This window comes from Hoplias malabaricus, chromosome Y (genome assembly GCF_029633855.1).
Source record: "Hoplias malabaricus isolate fHopMal1 chromosome Y, fHopMal1.hap1, whole genome shotgun sequence".
Lineage (NCBI taxonomy): Eukaryota > Metazoa > Chordata > Actinopteri > Characiformes > Erythrinidae > Hoplias > Hoplias malabaricus.
In genome coordinates, this window is record NC_089820.1 from 23,221,497 (window position 1) to 23,237,300 (window position 15,804).

General features: G+C 41.9%; 1 protein-coding gene across 3 annotated transcripts in view; it reads right to left on the reverse strand.

The window, feature by feature from the left end:
• Positions 1 to 4,807: 4,807 nt before the first annotated feature.
• LOC136678645 (anthrax toxin receptor 2-like) overlaps positions 4,808 to 15,804 on the reverse strand; it is a 69,704-nt gene continuing 58,707 nt past the window's right edge. For all 3 annotated transcript variants that reach the window (XM_066656723.1, XM_066656722.1, XM_066656721.1), the window contains one exon: positions 4,808 to 6,481. In XM_066656723.1, coding sequence (XP_066512820.1) covers positions 6,443 to 6,481 — 39 coding nt within the window. In that variant the 3' untranslated portion in view covers positions 4,808 to 6,442. The remainder of the gene's footprint in view (positions 6,482 to 15,804) is intronic.

Here is a 15,804-nt window from a genome sequence, read left to right on the forward strand (position 1 = left end):
AAGGTGTGTGTAGGTGTGTGTGTGTGTGTGTGTGTGTGTGTGTGTGTGTGCGTGTGTGTGGGTGGGTGGGTGGGTGGGTGGGTAGGTGGGTAAGGGGTTCCTAAATTTACACATAGAAAATCAACAAAAATGTATTATGACCTGATGTATCTGTTTCTGAAATGTTAATGACAGCCTTTTTCAGGATGAAAAAAAATCACATGTATGTAATGCTTCATCAAACGACTGTAAAAGGGGAGATCCATTAAAAACATTGTAAATTTAACTCTCACATTAATACAGTGATCAGACGGTGTGAAGCCTGATGATGAGGTGTGGATTTTTACTGATTTCTGACACTTTTTTCAGCTTCAGCACATTTCCTCTTCGCTGTAATGCCACATTAAGGGCAGTGGGTTATGACTTTAAGCCAAAGATGTTTTACTACACAATCCAGGTGTGTGAAACTTCAGTTGTGCCTCATTTGTGTAGGAAATCGTCTGGAAAAGTGTCTGTGGACTTACAGAGGGTCTCAGTCATGAATGGTGAGGGTATTAGGTTCGAACGGAGAGCACGGTGGAAGAACAAACATGCTGCTGATTGAAGCAAAGGTCGTGGGTACGGTCAGCAAGGGCCTGACACTTGTAGCTGAATCAAAAGTTAGCTCCTGTCTGAAACAAGAAGCCTGTTTGTGTGGATCAGTAATTTACGGTTCCAAACAAATATCTTACAATTCCTACAGGAATCAATGAAGTGTTATCAATCCTAACTTTACTGCTCCTGGTCAGAGTATATTTTCCGGCCATATTACATTTGTTTAAACATTACACTTTAAAATAAGTGAGGAAACAAAATCACATTTGTTCTGTGCTAAATTTATGGCACGTGTATTTCATGTATTGTTATCATTTTTGTTCAACAAGTAAAACCCATCTGATAATTCGCTATTAAGCACAAAACTAGGGAATATATGCCTTACTGAAGTTTGATCCTAGTGGGGAAGGTTTGAATTTCTTTTCTTTTCTTGACAGTGTGTAAATTAAGGGGTGAATGTCAGTCACTAGGCGGCACGGTGGTGCAGCAGGTTAGTGTCGCACTCACACAGCTCCAGGGACCTGGAGGTTGTGGGTTTGATTCCCGCTCCGAGTGACTGTCTGTGAGGAGTGTGGTGTGTTCTCCCTGTGTCTGCGTGGGTTTCCTCCGGGTGACTGTCTGTGAGGAGTGTGGTGTGTTCTCCCTGTGTCCGCGTGGGTTTCCTCCGGGTGCTCCGGTTACCTCCCACAGTCCAAAAACACACGTTGGTAGGTGGATTGGCGACTCAAAAGTGTCCATAGGTGTGAGTGTGTGTTGCCCTGTGAAGGACTGGCGCCCCCTCCAGGGTGTGCTCCTGCCTTGCGCCCAATGATTCCAGGTAGGCTCTGGACCCACCGCGACCCTGAACTGGATAAGGGTTACAGATAATGAATGAATGAATGTCAGTCACTTTTTAAATCAGGTTTTCAAAGAAATACTGGATATTGCTACATTCCTCCAAAGTTTAGCTGGAAAAGTTGGATGAATCCTAGCCCACAGTTTGAGGGAGAGTTTGATCATTTCAGTGCACTAACCAGGCCTCACTGTCAGGATTCTGCCAGCTGCATTCTGAAACAGTACTTCTGTACTTCCGCATATTTTAACGTGTATTGCCTCCTTCTACACTTCATGCCAAAATAGCAGACTTTGTGATTGGTTCTTTTGCGTTCTATTGTGAGTCAGTCAAATGTCTTTTCCTGCATTAGTAGGCAGTCGAGAGTCTGGCAATGCGAGAATAAAGTTGGTTGGTCTGTTTCCTTTTCTCTGTAAGAGCTTCTGGACAGTTCCAGAGGAAGAGGGAGGAGGTGCCAAACCACTTGAGGGTTTTTTTCAGAACTGAAGCGAGGGTGGAGCTAGATTTTCTCCACTATTTCAAAGATGAAGAGTTATTATATTAAAATGAATCTCTATAAAGTATAGATGACTAGGAATAAAGGACTGCAGAATCATCATTTGCACAGTTTATAAAGCATAATGATAATAAACCAATACATCTTTACTACATTTGATGCTACATTTACAGTTGTTACAAGTAGTGTTTTGCTAACGTTTCGTGCCCCCACCTAGTTGCATGTTTTGCTGGTCTTGAGTCTAGTGAACATCTCATACAGGAGACTCTTACATTAGAACAGAAAATACACTGTGTACTCCCTCAGCATGTTCAAAACTAACCAGCTCAACTTAAAAAGTATAACTCACATTATAGGAAATATGTCATAATTATGTTTGGACCCTGTAGGGGGTTTCTTACCTAATATGATTACTGTGGGCATATTAATATGTGCACTACAGCATATACAATTAGTAAATTTAACTGATAACACACACAGGCATCCACACACATATATCTGCTATATCTATATAAATATATATATAGTATTTGAGGTTGCTATGGCACCGTACTGTATTTAAAACGGGTCAGGGCTATAAAAGGAGCAGATAAGTGGACAGATAAGCAGATATTTTAGCATTAAATGCGGTTCATAAATGTGTGGAATCAAAAGCATATGAAAATATGCTTTTAATATCTTAATATTATTGCTATGTGTTTTAAGCCACGCAAATGGTCAGCTGAGGGGAGTAATCTGCTTATGAGTGGTGACTGATGAATCAGTTAACGGGCAGTGATACCATCTGCGAGCTCAGAGAGAGAGAGAGAGAGGGGCCGCGGCAGCGCTTGACCAAAATATGCTTTTATTTCATACAAACGGACAGAAACAATAATGAGGAATAAAATGTGGATGGAACAATAACGAGGAACAAAAGTGATATGAGTCAAGCGACTGTTACTGCACAGTGGTGCTATTTTAAGTGACATGAAATAAATCTATCAAAGAAACAACAAAGAAAACCCTGCATAAATGAACACAATAATGTTATTAATATTCAAAATTAATAACTCATTTAAACAAAAATAAATCTGACCCACTGTGGCTTGCAACGAGAGCGCTGCAGAGCACAGTTCAATGAGGAAAAGGTGCATTACAATGTTTTTAAAAATGAAACGGTTACAAGAAAAATACATTGCAGTGGTTTAGTGTGAAATGATCCACTGTGAAGAAAGGTACAGTCAGAATTATTCACAGTGGAGGTGATAGGAACCAGACGTCTAAGGAGTTGCTTTCTAAAAGCTTTTATATGAATCCAGTATCTGCCATTGATTTTCTGATTTACTGTTGTTTAATAATAAGATAAAATGCTGTATTTTAGCTGAAGATCATCCTGGTTCATCCTATGACACCTGGTTCCAATCACTGCTACTGTAAACATCAGGCGCTCAGGGGGACTTTTTTCCCATCTCAACTCCTGAATTCTGTGTGATTTTTAGTGAACTGTGCGGCTGCTTGATTCTGGAACAGGTGATGCGCTGATTTACCGGTCAATATTCACATTCCACTGAGCACACAATTAGAAATACTTACAAAGTCCGTCATAACATAGAGCGTGCGGTGCTGTTAGCTACTGCAGCGTGTGCTGATGTCTTTTAAAAAGAGAGGACCATGGATTATTTTAGAGCTGTTATACATTCAGAGGCCAACTTCAGTGATAAACTTCAGGCTAAAAATCACAGCATCGTAGAAAACACATGGACAAACAGTTTCAAAATAGGTTTCAACTTATAGGCAATGTCTACATGAAACACATACCTGTGTCACCATAAAAAATGATATTTACACAAATATTATATTTGGATATAAAGGGATTTTAGGGATCGCAGATTCGTGAATTTCTTTAAAACTAAACCCCAAATTTAGAAACATTCGAAACTCTTTATAAAAAGCTTTGTACAAAAAAAAAAATCATCTCGCAAATTATAAAAGGTGCAAAACGGGCAAAGTGCACATCGTAGGATAAACGTTTAATTTATCGCTCCCCCTCTCTCCACGTACATCAATGTGCACACAACATCGGAACATTTTACATTACATTACATAGAGACGTATAAATATATAATAATATAAAATGAATTTAGAAAATAGCATTGAATAATTTTAATGGTGAAAAAATATATAAAAAAAGGACTTTGAAAGATTTGAAAGAAACCAACCTGGATGCTTCCAACAGAGAGATTCAGCTGGGCTCTATGTGGGGAGTTAGAATGTGACTGATATGTAAACAGCTCATTAGCAAGGGTTAATAACAGTCCTCTGATTTTTGACATAGGGCAAAAAAACAAACATAAAAACAAAAGATTTGACGTTATATGTGTGTGCTATAAACGCTCATTTAACTGGAAAAGTGCATTACACATTCATAGTGCATCTGCGGGGGGACCTTTCTGCCAAACTGTTTATTTATTTATTTATTTCTCTTTGATTTTGCGCCACGAGGAACAATGTAGGCGTCTTCCCATCACAGATGAAGACAACAAAGGAATAATTAGATGTGTATATATATATATGTGTGTGTGTGTGTGTGTGTGATGGCTCCACTGTGTGTGCCTTTTGCAATGGGTGGGTGAATGGGAGCTGCTGCACCCTGTTCCGTTTCCCCCCTCAAACTTGATGGTTGTTGAACTTATTTTTAGTGTCATTTGATAAGCTTCCCTGCTTGCACCGAGACATCCCACTGACCCAGCCACTGGTCATTGTCTATACCGCTTCCCGTCAAAGCTGGCGCGCTTTGTCAGATTTCGACTCGAATATCCATTTTGCATCTGAAGTAGCGTATCGAAAGTGACTGGATCGTTCGAGCCTTTTTCTTCAGCTGCCGCCCCCTCGTCCTCCCTCTCCCCCACCCACCCCCCCGCGGTCCTTCCGCCCGTGCTAGCATCATCTGAACGGCGTCGTGACAGCGCACCGGCAAAAACACACCACATAATATATTGCTCGCTTTTTTTCTGCTTTTCGTTCCCCCCACCACCTTTATTTATTTTATTTTATATTTGTTGCCAGTGTCGGGGCTTTTGAGGGTTGGAAAGCAGCAATGAGGATAATTTCCAGAAATGAACAATATTTAACCATCCATCGCCCCCTTTCTTTTTAGTTTTTTTTTTTGTTTGTGGGGATGGAGCCGGTTCCTCCACGTTGCCATGGCACCAGAGCATTTACAGTAGCACAGTAATAGGTCACTCGGTGTCAAAGAGCGTAGAAAAGGATAGATGAGCAAAAAGCTTCACAGGCTGCTGCTTGCTGTTGCCTTTAATTATTTTAATTAAACTTTGATTTTCAAGCGCCGTGAGAACCTCTGGCTTGAGATGCTGCGAGGTCCTTAAAAGGAGGAATAAAAAGAGAAAAGAGAATGGTCTGACGGTCGTGTTCATCCCGATTGAGCAGAAATGGTCTTCATTTATGAAACACACTGGAATATAATTGAAAATATATATATTTTCTATTCAATAATCACCCCCCAAAAAACTATAATAAATTAAATAGAAAAGTGTCGTCTGTAGACATTTTTCACAAAGGAATTAATCAAAGCAGGTAATTTGATGTGATTCAAGGTGTGTCAAAACTTTTGCATGCCTCTGTATAACTTAAAAACGTGTCAAATCACAGACTAATAAACTTCTATAAAAGCAGGAGCAAGAAGAAAGCTGCAGAAGCATCGGATGAAGGAAAAAAAAACAAAAAATACAACCCCACACCAACTACCATGTCAAGGTCTTGAAGCATCTGTCCCTCAAAAAGTAGCCGCAGTGCTGTGGTCAGGGGTTGTCTGGCGGTGCAATAACGCTCTATTAATTTTTAGGTCCCGAGTGCACAATGATAGAAAGGTGTCTTCACAAACTAAAGGGCAAAGTCTTATTGCGTCCAGCACCTTAGGGCATTCTGTCTACAATTTGTCATGCGTGTGCACTTCTCAGTGTTAAAATGACAAGATCTCCAGTCAGAGAGGTCCCGCCGGGCATCGGGCGATAGTGGACACACAGAGGCTTTGTGGTGAGACATTGCCAAAAGGCACTGGACTTCTGCACTCCCCGAGCCTGCTGGGATTATCTCCACTTCCACGCCAATGGCAAACAGCCTCTTCTCGTTCTGGTTTTTTTTTTTTCTATTTTTTTTTTTAAATAGCCTCCGTCTGTGTCCATTAAAATTAGTCCCCCCCCCCACACAGAAGGCACAATATGGTCAGAATATGTTAAGCCTTTGGTGTGCACAAAGCAGCTAACCAAATCCGGCACAAATTCAGGCACTTTTTGATGTATTTACTTCTTTGGAGCTTGAGTTCAATCCTAAATCGGCAGCTCATTTAAAGCAGATGTAATGGTCAGGGAAAAGCCTAAGCGTGGAATTTAAAGAGCCCTAGATACATTCTGCACTAGCATTTTGTCAACAATAAAGTACATCATTAACAACACAAAGAAAGACCTGAAGTATTTTGTTTGTCTTCCTCTCGGGAAAAAAACTGAAACAACGCTCGCCCCCGTATTTCAGTGACTGAAGACTGGCTAGTGATGAGGCACTCGGCTGAAATTCATACACCGTCCCTGCAAAAGAAGAAAGAATATAAACATTGATTAGTGTCTGTACTATGTTCACATTTAACCACTTTTACAAATAATGAACCTAATTAATAACACTGACAGTGTTTTTTTATTACATTTATCTTAATTTAAAGCATGAATATGTAGTAAATAGTTTACAGTAGATGTGTATAGTGAAATATAACAAAACTCAGAAAATAACTGAAAATGTTAAATAATTAAAATATCTATTTAATAAGCAAAATATTTAATTAAAATGAATGATTTTGTTGCACATTATTAAATACAATAAGACAGTTTTCATATTAAAATATGAAAATACACCTTAAAAATATTTCCTTCCCATATTATTAATTTCAGATTATTTTCTAAAAATAAATTCAAAATGGGCAAAAAAGGAATCAAAATGATATGATTTTTCGAAAAATATGCCACAATGATCTTTGTATATTTCCCACGCAGAAAGCAACAAAATACGCCTGGATATGTTTTGTATATTATCTGTAAATATCTGTTCGTTTCTAGCAAACACAGTCTTGGCCACAGCTCACAGTTCAGGCCACTGGGGGGCTACTGGGGACACTCGACCACTCGCACCAAGAGGGAGCTCTCACACAGCTTATTCCTACCACCCCCCCCCCCCCCACACACACACACACAAAGGTCAGCTGAACCCAAGGCTCTGTGCTCTCTCTGTATGTTGTGTTATATATTGGCACAGCTGTTTTATTTGAGTACGCAAACACTAGAAGTGACATTATCACATTTGAAAATTCCTGTTTAAATTTTCTCTTTAAAACTCTCACTCATGGCTCACTTCTCGAGTCAAAAACTCCAGTCGGAACTATAAATAAGTGGAGGTCCTGAGCAGCCATTGTGTGTGTTTAGATGAGGGCTTGATCACTGCTTTTTTAATATAAAAATACACAGTAGACATGATTTGAAAACTGAAATATATATGGGTTACACATGCCAATAACTTTTTGAGCTTTGCCTTCTTCTAATAAAGGCTTTTGTATTATATGCTATTCCTTTTTAAGTGGACGATCTCTGTTTATTGCAGTCAATTGCCCTAGTTTCCAGGCGGCTAATAAAGACCGGACAAAACAGAGGCAATGTCACGATCGCGGATTCTGTGTGAGTGGTGAGCTTTGTGTCATCTCTCTGCTGTAAGCCGAGCGAGGCGGACCCTCTGTGCTAGATCCCGTTCTGTCAACAAATAAGGCGCCTCAGATGCTGTTTTGGCCGAGGCCGACGGCGCGCCTAAGTTCACTGGATTTCCAGGACTTTGGGGAAGGCACTCGGAAAAGCTGTCTTCCCCCCGCTGCTCAGACTGGCTGCGAATAGACTCGGCTCAGAGCGCTGACCAGGTGGGCTACAATACGGTCAGAACCTCCCCCTGCCATTCGATTGGAGGCAGCAGGCTCTGGACTTGGCACAGCTGAGATGGCCCTGAATGAGAAGGCCCACCTGTGCTTCCAGACGAGAGGACAGTGGGCAGGACGTCAGTTTCTGCATGCTGTTATGACGTGGGGAAGTTGTCAGATGGAGGACTGCTTCACAGGCCTGTCCTAAGTGAAGTGGATGGAAGGACATTGAAATATAGGGTAATGCTGGTGCTTCCGTGACTGGACCCTAACACGAGTGAGGGGTCGTGTTGCAGACTTGTGGGTGTTTAGAGTTTTAGGTTTATATGAAACACGACTTGTGTAAAAGCTTTGTTAAATTTTACATTTTACATTTTGTCCCTGTCCCTGTTTTAGTTCACCTGTTCAACACAGTCACTGTCCTTCACAATGTGCACCAATTTCCTGAGGAATGGACCAATAGAAATGCTCCAAAATTACTTGGAAATAAAATCTTTTCACATTGGCTTCCATTGAAAGTTGAGGTTTTTCCTCCTCTATAACATTACTATTCTGGAGATACATTTTTTTTTTGACATCCATGATATATTTTAAATAAATTTCCGGGTTTCCTCCGGGTGACTGTCTGTGAGGAGTGTGGTGTGTTCTCCCTGTGTCTGCGTGGGTTTCCTCCGGGTGTCTGTCTGTGAGGAGTGTGGTGTGTTCTCCCTGTGTCTGTGTGGGTTTCCTCCGGGTGACTGTCTGTGAGGAGTGTGGTGTGTTCTCCCTGTGTCTGCGTGGGTTTCCTCCAGGTGACTGTCTGTGAGGAGTGTGGTGTGTTCTCCCTGTGTCTGCGTGGGTTTCCTCCGGGTGTCTGTCTGTGAGGAGTGTGGTGTGTTCTCCCTGTGTCTGTGTGGGTTTCCTCCGGGTGACTGTCTGTGAGGAGTGCGGTGTGTTCTCCCTGTGTCTGCGTGGGTTTCCTCCGGGTGACTGTCTGTGAGGAGTGCGGTGTGTTCTCCCTGTGTCTGCGTGGGTTTCCTCCGGGTGTCTGTCTGTGAGGAGTGTGGTGTGTTCTCCCTGTGTCTGTGTGGGTTTCCTCTGGGTGACTGTCTGTGAGGAGTGTGGTGTGTTCTCCCTGTGTCTGCGTGTGTATTTTCTCTGGATGCTCCGGTTTCCTCCCACAGTCCAAAAACACGCGTTGGTAGGTGGATTGGCGACTCAAAAGTGTCCGTAGGTGTGAGTGTGTGAGTGAATGTGTGAGTGTGTGTGTTGCCTTGTGAAGACTGGCACCCCCTCCAGGGTGTATTCCCACCTTGCGCCCAATGATTCCAGGTAGGCTCTGGACCCACCGCGACCCTGAACTGGATAAGGGTTACAGATAATGAATGAATGTAGGAATGAATGAATGAATGTTTAAAGTAACCGTTTTAGAATAGTTCAGTTCATTAAAATATATCACAGGTAGTGGACTGTACGGTGATTTCATTTGTAAAAATCTGCGACCCTGAACTGGATAAGTGCTTACAGACAATGAATGAATGAATGAATGAATGAAAGTTGCTTACCAAACTAAAATGAAAAGCTCAGTGTGTAGCAGTTGTGGTATTTTTGCCACTTCTGATGTAATCTGTAAACTAGGCCTGTCACTAATCACATTATCCACTGATTGAACAATATATGACATTTCCTCAATCATTTTTTGCTGACCTCAGTACTGCCCAATGTGTTTACTTTCATGTTTGTGTATATGAGAATGAAAGGCAGTAGTATTTTAGCTATTTGCTAAGTTCTGTACTGTTATGTCCGTTTGCTTGAAAACAGTTGATATATAAATTGAGTTAAAATGAAGTTTTTGCTTGTCATTTCTGAGACAATATATCAACCTCTAAAACGGCCTGTTGTAACAAGTCTGAAACATGAAAAATGACCCTTTTTTTCCATATGTCAGGGATATTAAAATAAATAATATCACAATATTGCACAATGCAATTTTGTCTGTATAATGCATCTTCAATTTGCTGCAAATCCGTGGTGCACGCTGGTTACAAATTGTTTATTTTATCCCTCATATTTTGTACAGAATACTCTCCAACATCATTGAGCAAGATGATACGCAAAGAAATCACAGGCAGCTTACTCTTTGATGAGTGTTTACAGTAACCATCATTTCAAGGCCAAAAACACTGATGTGCACTGCAGCTAGGCTCCAATTACACCACGAGAAAAGAATGTTCTTTCCTTGTGAAGTGGACCGGCATCAAACGTCTCAATACAAAACAGCTCAAAGAGCTCACAAGAACAAGGAGCTAATTAAAAACTTGATAAAGCACTTGGGCTTGATTTCCCTGATCAGAGAGTCTTTCTCTCTGTAGCTGAATCGTAAAGAGAAGACACAAGGCGTAGTTCATCAAGCGCCTGCCGCTTTCTGACCCCCAACATATGCTACACCTATTTACATCAGTCCGACAAAGACGCGATGGTCCTGTCTCTTATCTTTGGAGGGTTCTCCACACCACACGAGGCCGACTAGTGAAGCCACTGGGCTTCAGAGAGACGTGTCAATGGCTCGTATTCTGCAGTGAGCGTGGGCAAGCGTCCAACAGAGAAGTCTGTTTGTGATTCTGCATCTCATCTCCCAATAGCCTGCACTCTGGAACAGCTTGATTTCCCCAATGCTAGAGCTCCCCAAGGAGCCGTCTTGCACTTCCCCTGCTCACTGGGAGTGAGATCCAGGAACCTGAAGGTGAAAGAGTGTGTTTGGACCCTGGCCCATGTCCTTTGGTGGATCCCCTCATTGTAAAATTGTTTGATCAAAATGGGTGAAATGTAAGTGGATAGGGAGCTTGGGGCAAACTAAATTAAAGTTATATGTACATTAACCTGACATACATCCCATGATGCGCATCTTAGTAAACTTAACATAAAGTGCTCAATGTGTTATTATGGTTTAGCAACAATGTTTAATGCAACAGATCGAGACAAGTAAAGAGACAAGTAAGACTCTTCTCTGCTTCTCTCTGCAAAAGCTGACAACTCAGCAAAAGTTATCAATTCCACCAACCACATATTGTACATATTAGAAGTTCAAAATGAGACAGAAGTACAGCTGCAAATGGGCTGATAGTAAGCGCCAGAATGTGAGCAATCCTTCGCTCTAGAGCTGGGCTCTCGCTGTCATTCCGCCCATGGTCCACATACGGCCCACATAGCACTGCCATCTGGAGTGCTGAAGAGTCCGGACCAAGACAAGCCAGCCAAAAACATCGCACCTGCTGACAACTTGGATTATTGCTCCATTCGTTAAAAAAGTGACAAAGACACTGAAACATAAAACACGTTCTATGACAAAAAACGGTTAAAGACATTCACTAATTCAACATCACTTTTCTGTAGTACCAGGTTCTACTTATTTGGGACACTTTAGATATTGAAACATTCATTCATTCATTATCTGTAACCGCTTATCCAAGTCAGGGTCGCGGTGGGTCCAGAGCCTACCTGGAATCATTGGGCGCAAGGCAGGAATACACCCTGGAGGGGGCGCCAGTCCTTCACAGGGCAACACACACACACACACACACTAACACACATTCACTCACACCTACGGACACTTTTGAGTCGCCAATCCATCTACCAACGTGTGTTTTTGGACTGTGGGAGGAAACCGGAGCACCCGGAGGAAACCCACACGGACACAGAGAGAACACACCAACTCCTCACAGACAGTCACCCGGAGGAAACCCACACAGACACAGGGAGAACACACCAACTCCTCACAGACAGTCACCCAGAGGAAACCCACGCAGACACAGGGAGAACACATCAACTCCTCTCAGACAGTCACCCGGAGCGGGAATCGAACCCACAGGTCCCTGGAGCTGTGTGACTGCGACACTAACCTGCTGCGCCACCGTGCCGCGATATTGAAACATCTCAGTGTAATTTAATGGAATTCTGCTGGAAGGACTTTAATGAGGTTATTAGTTGTGGATCACAAAAAGCTCAGTGAAATCTCCTGGTATTGAGCCTGGTGACTTTAAGCTCATAAGCAGCAGCTCCAGCGCGTCCCGACAGGTGCACCTTCAAGAAGCTGAATTCACATATTACAAGGATAGTCACTGTTTCTAAAACAGGCCCTACAAGACTTTACACTATCACTTCCAGTTTCCCTTAAAAGGCTGTGTTGATTTATACATGCTGGTAATCCATGTAATTCAAGTCTTGAGCCACAATGAGAGAGTCTTTCAAAAGAGGTTCTGCAGCGTAATTTACAAGGACATAAAACTGTCCCTCCTGCTGACACAATATTTACAGCAGAACCCTTTCAACAAAGAGTGCCGGCTCAAATGGAATCTTCTGGGTAAATAAAGTGGCATATGATCAGCAATCAAACCCTGATGAGTTCAGGACTGACCCCAGACACTAGGGTTGAGAGTGATGCTTTTTAATCTTGAGCTGGCAATAAAGAAAAAAAAAAAAAAAAAACGCTACACTGGCATCCAGTGTCAGGCTGTCTGCATACAATTCATCAACGGTCGTGCAAATATATATACATTTTTAAATGATAACAGAGGCAGTGTTTAAGGTAAACACACAAAAAAAATCTTAATTCTTTCTTAGTATCTTACCTTTGCTCATCTGTCCACCCATGGGCTTCACCAAAAATAGATTAATAGATGGACGCACAGGTGTAATGTGTTGTAACCACTTGTGATGTATTCTGTGCATAGTATAAACACCAGTGTCCTACACAAGAGATCCATAGTCCAGGACTATTTTAATCCAAGGAGTTCAGCTCATCCACAGTTTCTGGTTTGAGGCTTAAAAGCTAAGTCTGTAAAATGAAAGACTGACAGGTATTTGTAGGTTATGTGGTCATGTTCATAGCCTGTAGTCGTTTGGTTGCTTCTGGTTGGTCGAACGTAAACCTTAAAGCCTCAGAAGCTGTGATACTTTGTAAAATTCCTCCAAATTTGAATGTTTTTTAATGTTTAAGACATTATTTACAACATAGCCCATGATATAATGCACAGCTCTTCTGATTTGAAAGCTGAGCTCTTTATAAGGATTAGACCTAAGGCGTGGAAATTTTGTAGTTGACCTAAGGGTGCAGTACTGATAGTCAGAGCAGAGGACTTGGTTCTGCTGTTAGGACATTATTGATCACTATCAGTGCTATCAGTGAATTATTAGGGGTTTTTATTAGTAATAAAACAGCAGCAAAGCAGGAGGCATATAACCACAAAGTAATACAAGCAGAGTATCTCAAACTTGAAATCAATACGGTGTATAAATAATTACAGTTCCTATTTAATTGGAGAAGAGGCACAACAATTAACTTTGGCAAATATGGAAAAGAATTAATAACTCACAGCAATGTGTGTAATATTTGCAGCTTCATCAATGTAATTTCCTATTTAAGCCTCATTTACCTCAACCCACTAACACAGTGAATAAGATCCTTCCTACGAAAAAGACATTAGCCACAATAAGCATGCAGATGTTTCCTGCTCACTACCTTTCCTCTTTCCCATGATTTTCCTTTTCCTTTTTTTGTTTTTGGTCAGAGTAAGCACACATGATTGCCAGCTAACAGCTCTGGGCACTGTCCCCTGGTTGTTTGAGAGAAAATGCCAGTCGTTTTGGCGGAGCACAGGCGCTCACAGACGGCAAAGGCGGGCACAGATGGCACTAATGGACAAGTGGAATCCAACAGAGGGAGCGGGACCGAGTCGCAGAGGAGCGCCTTTCCAAATAGCTGCGGTGGAAGCCAGCCCCCCACAGCCGGCTTCCAGTGGGGGCTCCGGCTGCATCGTCCCAAGCATAAAGAATTTAAAGTGATAAAATAATCATAAAGAAGGCAGGGATGTTGTTTGGGCAGATGCCAGTAGGATCAGATGGAGGTTTGTGAGATTGTTCTTGGTTAAACGCGTTCTCAGATGCGGCCACGCCAGAGACGACTGGAACACTCTATGGGGTCTGAAGGATGTTAAAGTTGCATTGTCTCAAGCATCTTTGCTAAGTTCACGTGAAAATTCACCGGTCCCTGAAGCTTATCTGTGATATGGCCTTTGAAGAATATAAAGAAAATATCCTACATCTGCTCTGGAAACATGAATTGGCTGGAAATTATTTAGCGCCCTTCATGTTTTAGAGGCTTGGCTTAGACTGAGGCCATCATTGTTTGGGTAATTGTTGAAAGTGTGGGACACAGGGAGGATGCTCAGTATGAAAATGACTGCAGGTTAAAAATTCACTTTTTACAGTTGAAAGTTGTTGTTTCTAAGAAGAAATGGGCATTGTCCTCTCCTTTGTCTATAATCCCTCCCTATGAACACTACCCAAAGCTACTCACTAATAAAGCCCTGTATCAACAGAACCTGACTTTTACATTTTACAGTGGCAACCATGCAACTTAATACAGTCCAAATTTACTAATCATTATTTTCCCAATGTGGACTGAGCGCTGTTCAATATCAGCTTCTCAAGTCTACATTTCACCATGTAAAAGACAACTTGCAACACTTCCTTCTTGCTGTTTGCTAAGCTGTAGCAGGAAATTAAGTGGGCAGAGGTATGCCCACATGTAAGTGCTTCTGCCAAGTCACTTCACATATCTGTATCAGTGTAAGTAAACACATCTGCTGGAGTGTGTCTCAGTATGGCTGCCTACTTCTCCTCCTCATTTCCTCAGAGAAAGCTTATGACACTTTGGATGAGCGTCCAAACAAAGCCGCTAGGCTCATCTGTACTTTTTAATTTCTGGCCTGTCTCTACACTTCCCCCTCTTCCACTGTGTGGCCTACAGTCATGCCTCCAGACGCTTCACACACTCAACTGCACAAAAACCGTAAGTTTCCATACTGTCTTCCAGGCAAGACCTAATTACACAAGCACAAATAGGAAAGGGGCGTGGAAACAACAGAAAAATGGGCATACAGTTTAGGTAGTGTGCAAAATTGGACTTCAAAGCTATGTTGGGCAGGTCTACAGTCACTGCTAGTTTATCGAGGACTGTGAATTCGTTTGAACTAGTTATTTCAGATGTTTTAAAAAAGGATTTCTCTCACTTGCATAGTGCTTATTACTTAAACATATAAGGCAGTAGCATCTGTATCACAGAGGCATAACTGAATTATAAAACCAATTCTAAAAATAAAGGGTCTGTCCCAAAACCTATTGAAAGTATTTTACGTCATAGTGTGCACGCTCCCGACACGTAGGCCGTCCCAATTCTTGGATACCTCATTATGCTGCCTACCAAGGTATCTTAATCTGGCCGAATTTTAAAGCAGCATCGAACCCTTCCTCAGCCACGAAAGCAATCCCATGATGCAAAGCCTGAACGACTCTATTTTGTTCTTCTCCGAGAACTAACATAATTAAATTCGCACTAAAAACAGGAAGACTAGAAGCCATCGCGTTGAAACGCTGAGGCGACGCTAGCCGCTGAGTTAACACTGGTTGTGTGCGGTGAGTGGGAATGAGCCATGACTCAATTGCTCTCTAACAGTGAGCAATTGAGCGTCTCAATAATTTGCCTCATGAGGACAGATGACCGTTAGAACGTTGTCTACTTAAACAGCTGTCTATTCAGTCAGTGCCTACCTAGGCAGCTCACTAAGTTTTGGGACATTATTTCCTGGTAAAGCCTACAAGGATATATTTGCACTCCCAAGTTCAATCTTATAAACATGTTATTTTCTGCTTCTCACAATCCAATCAACCCCAAATACGTTCAGCGACTTTAGGTCTATGGTATGGGGCAGCCAATCCATTGAAAACACCAGCTTCTGTGATTGACTTGTTCCTTTTCCTTTTTTTCTCAGTAGCAGCTTTTTGACAGCTTCACACAGTTTCAGACTCATAGTTTTGAGTTGGTTTCTCTCAGTGGATGTCACATCCTGTGTTTGTTTTCCTAGCCATGTGCTCATTTAGCACATGGCTCTGTTTATTATTCCTGTCTCCGCCCTTGTCCCG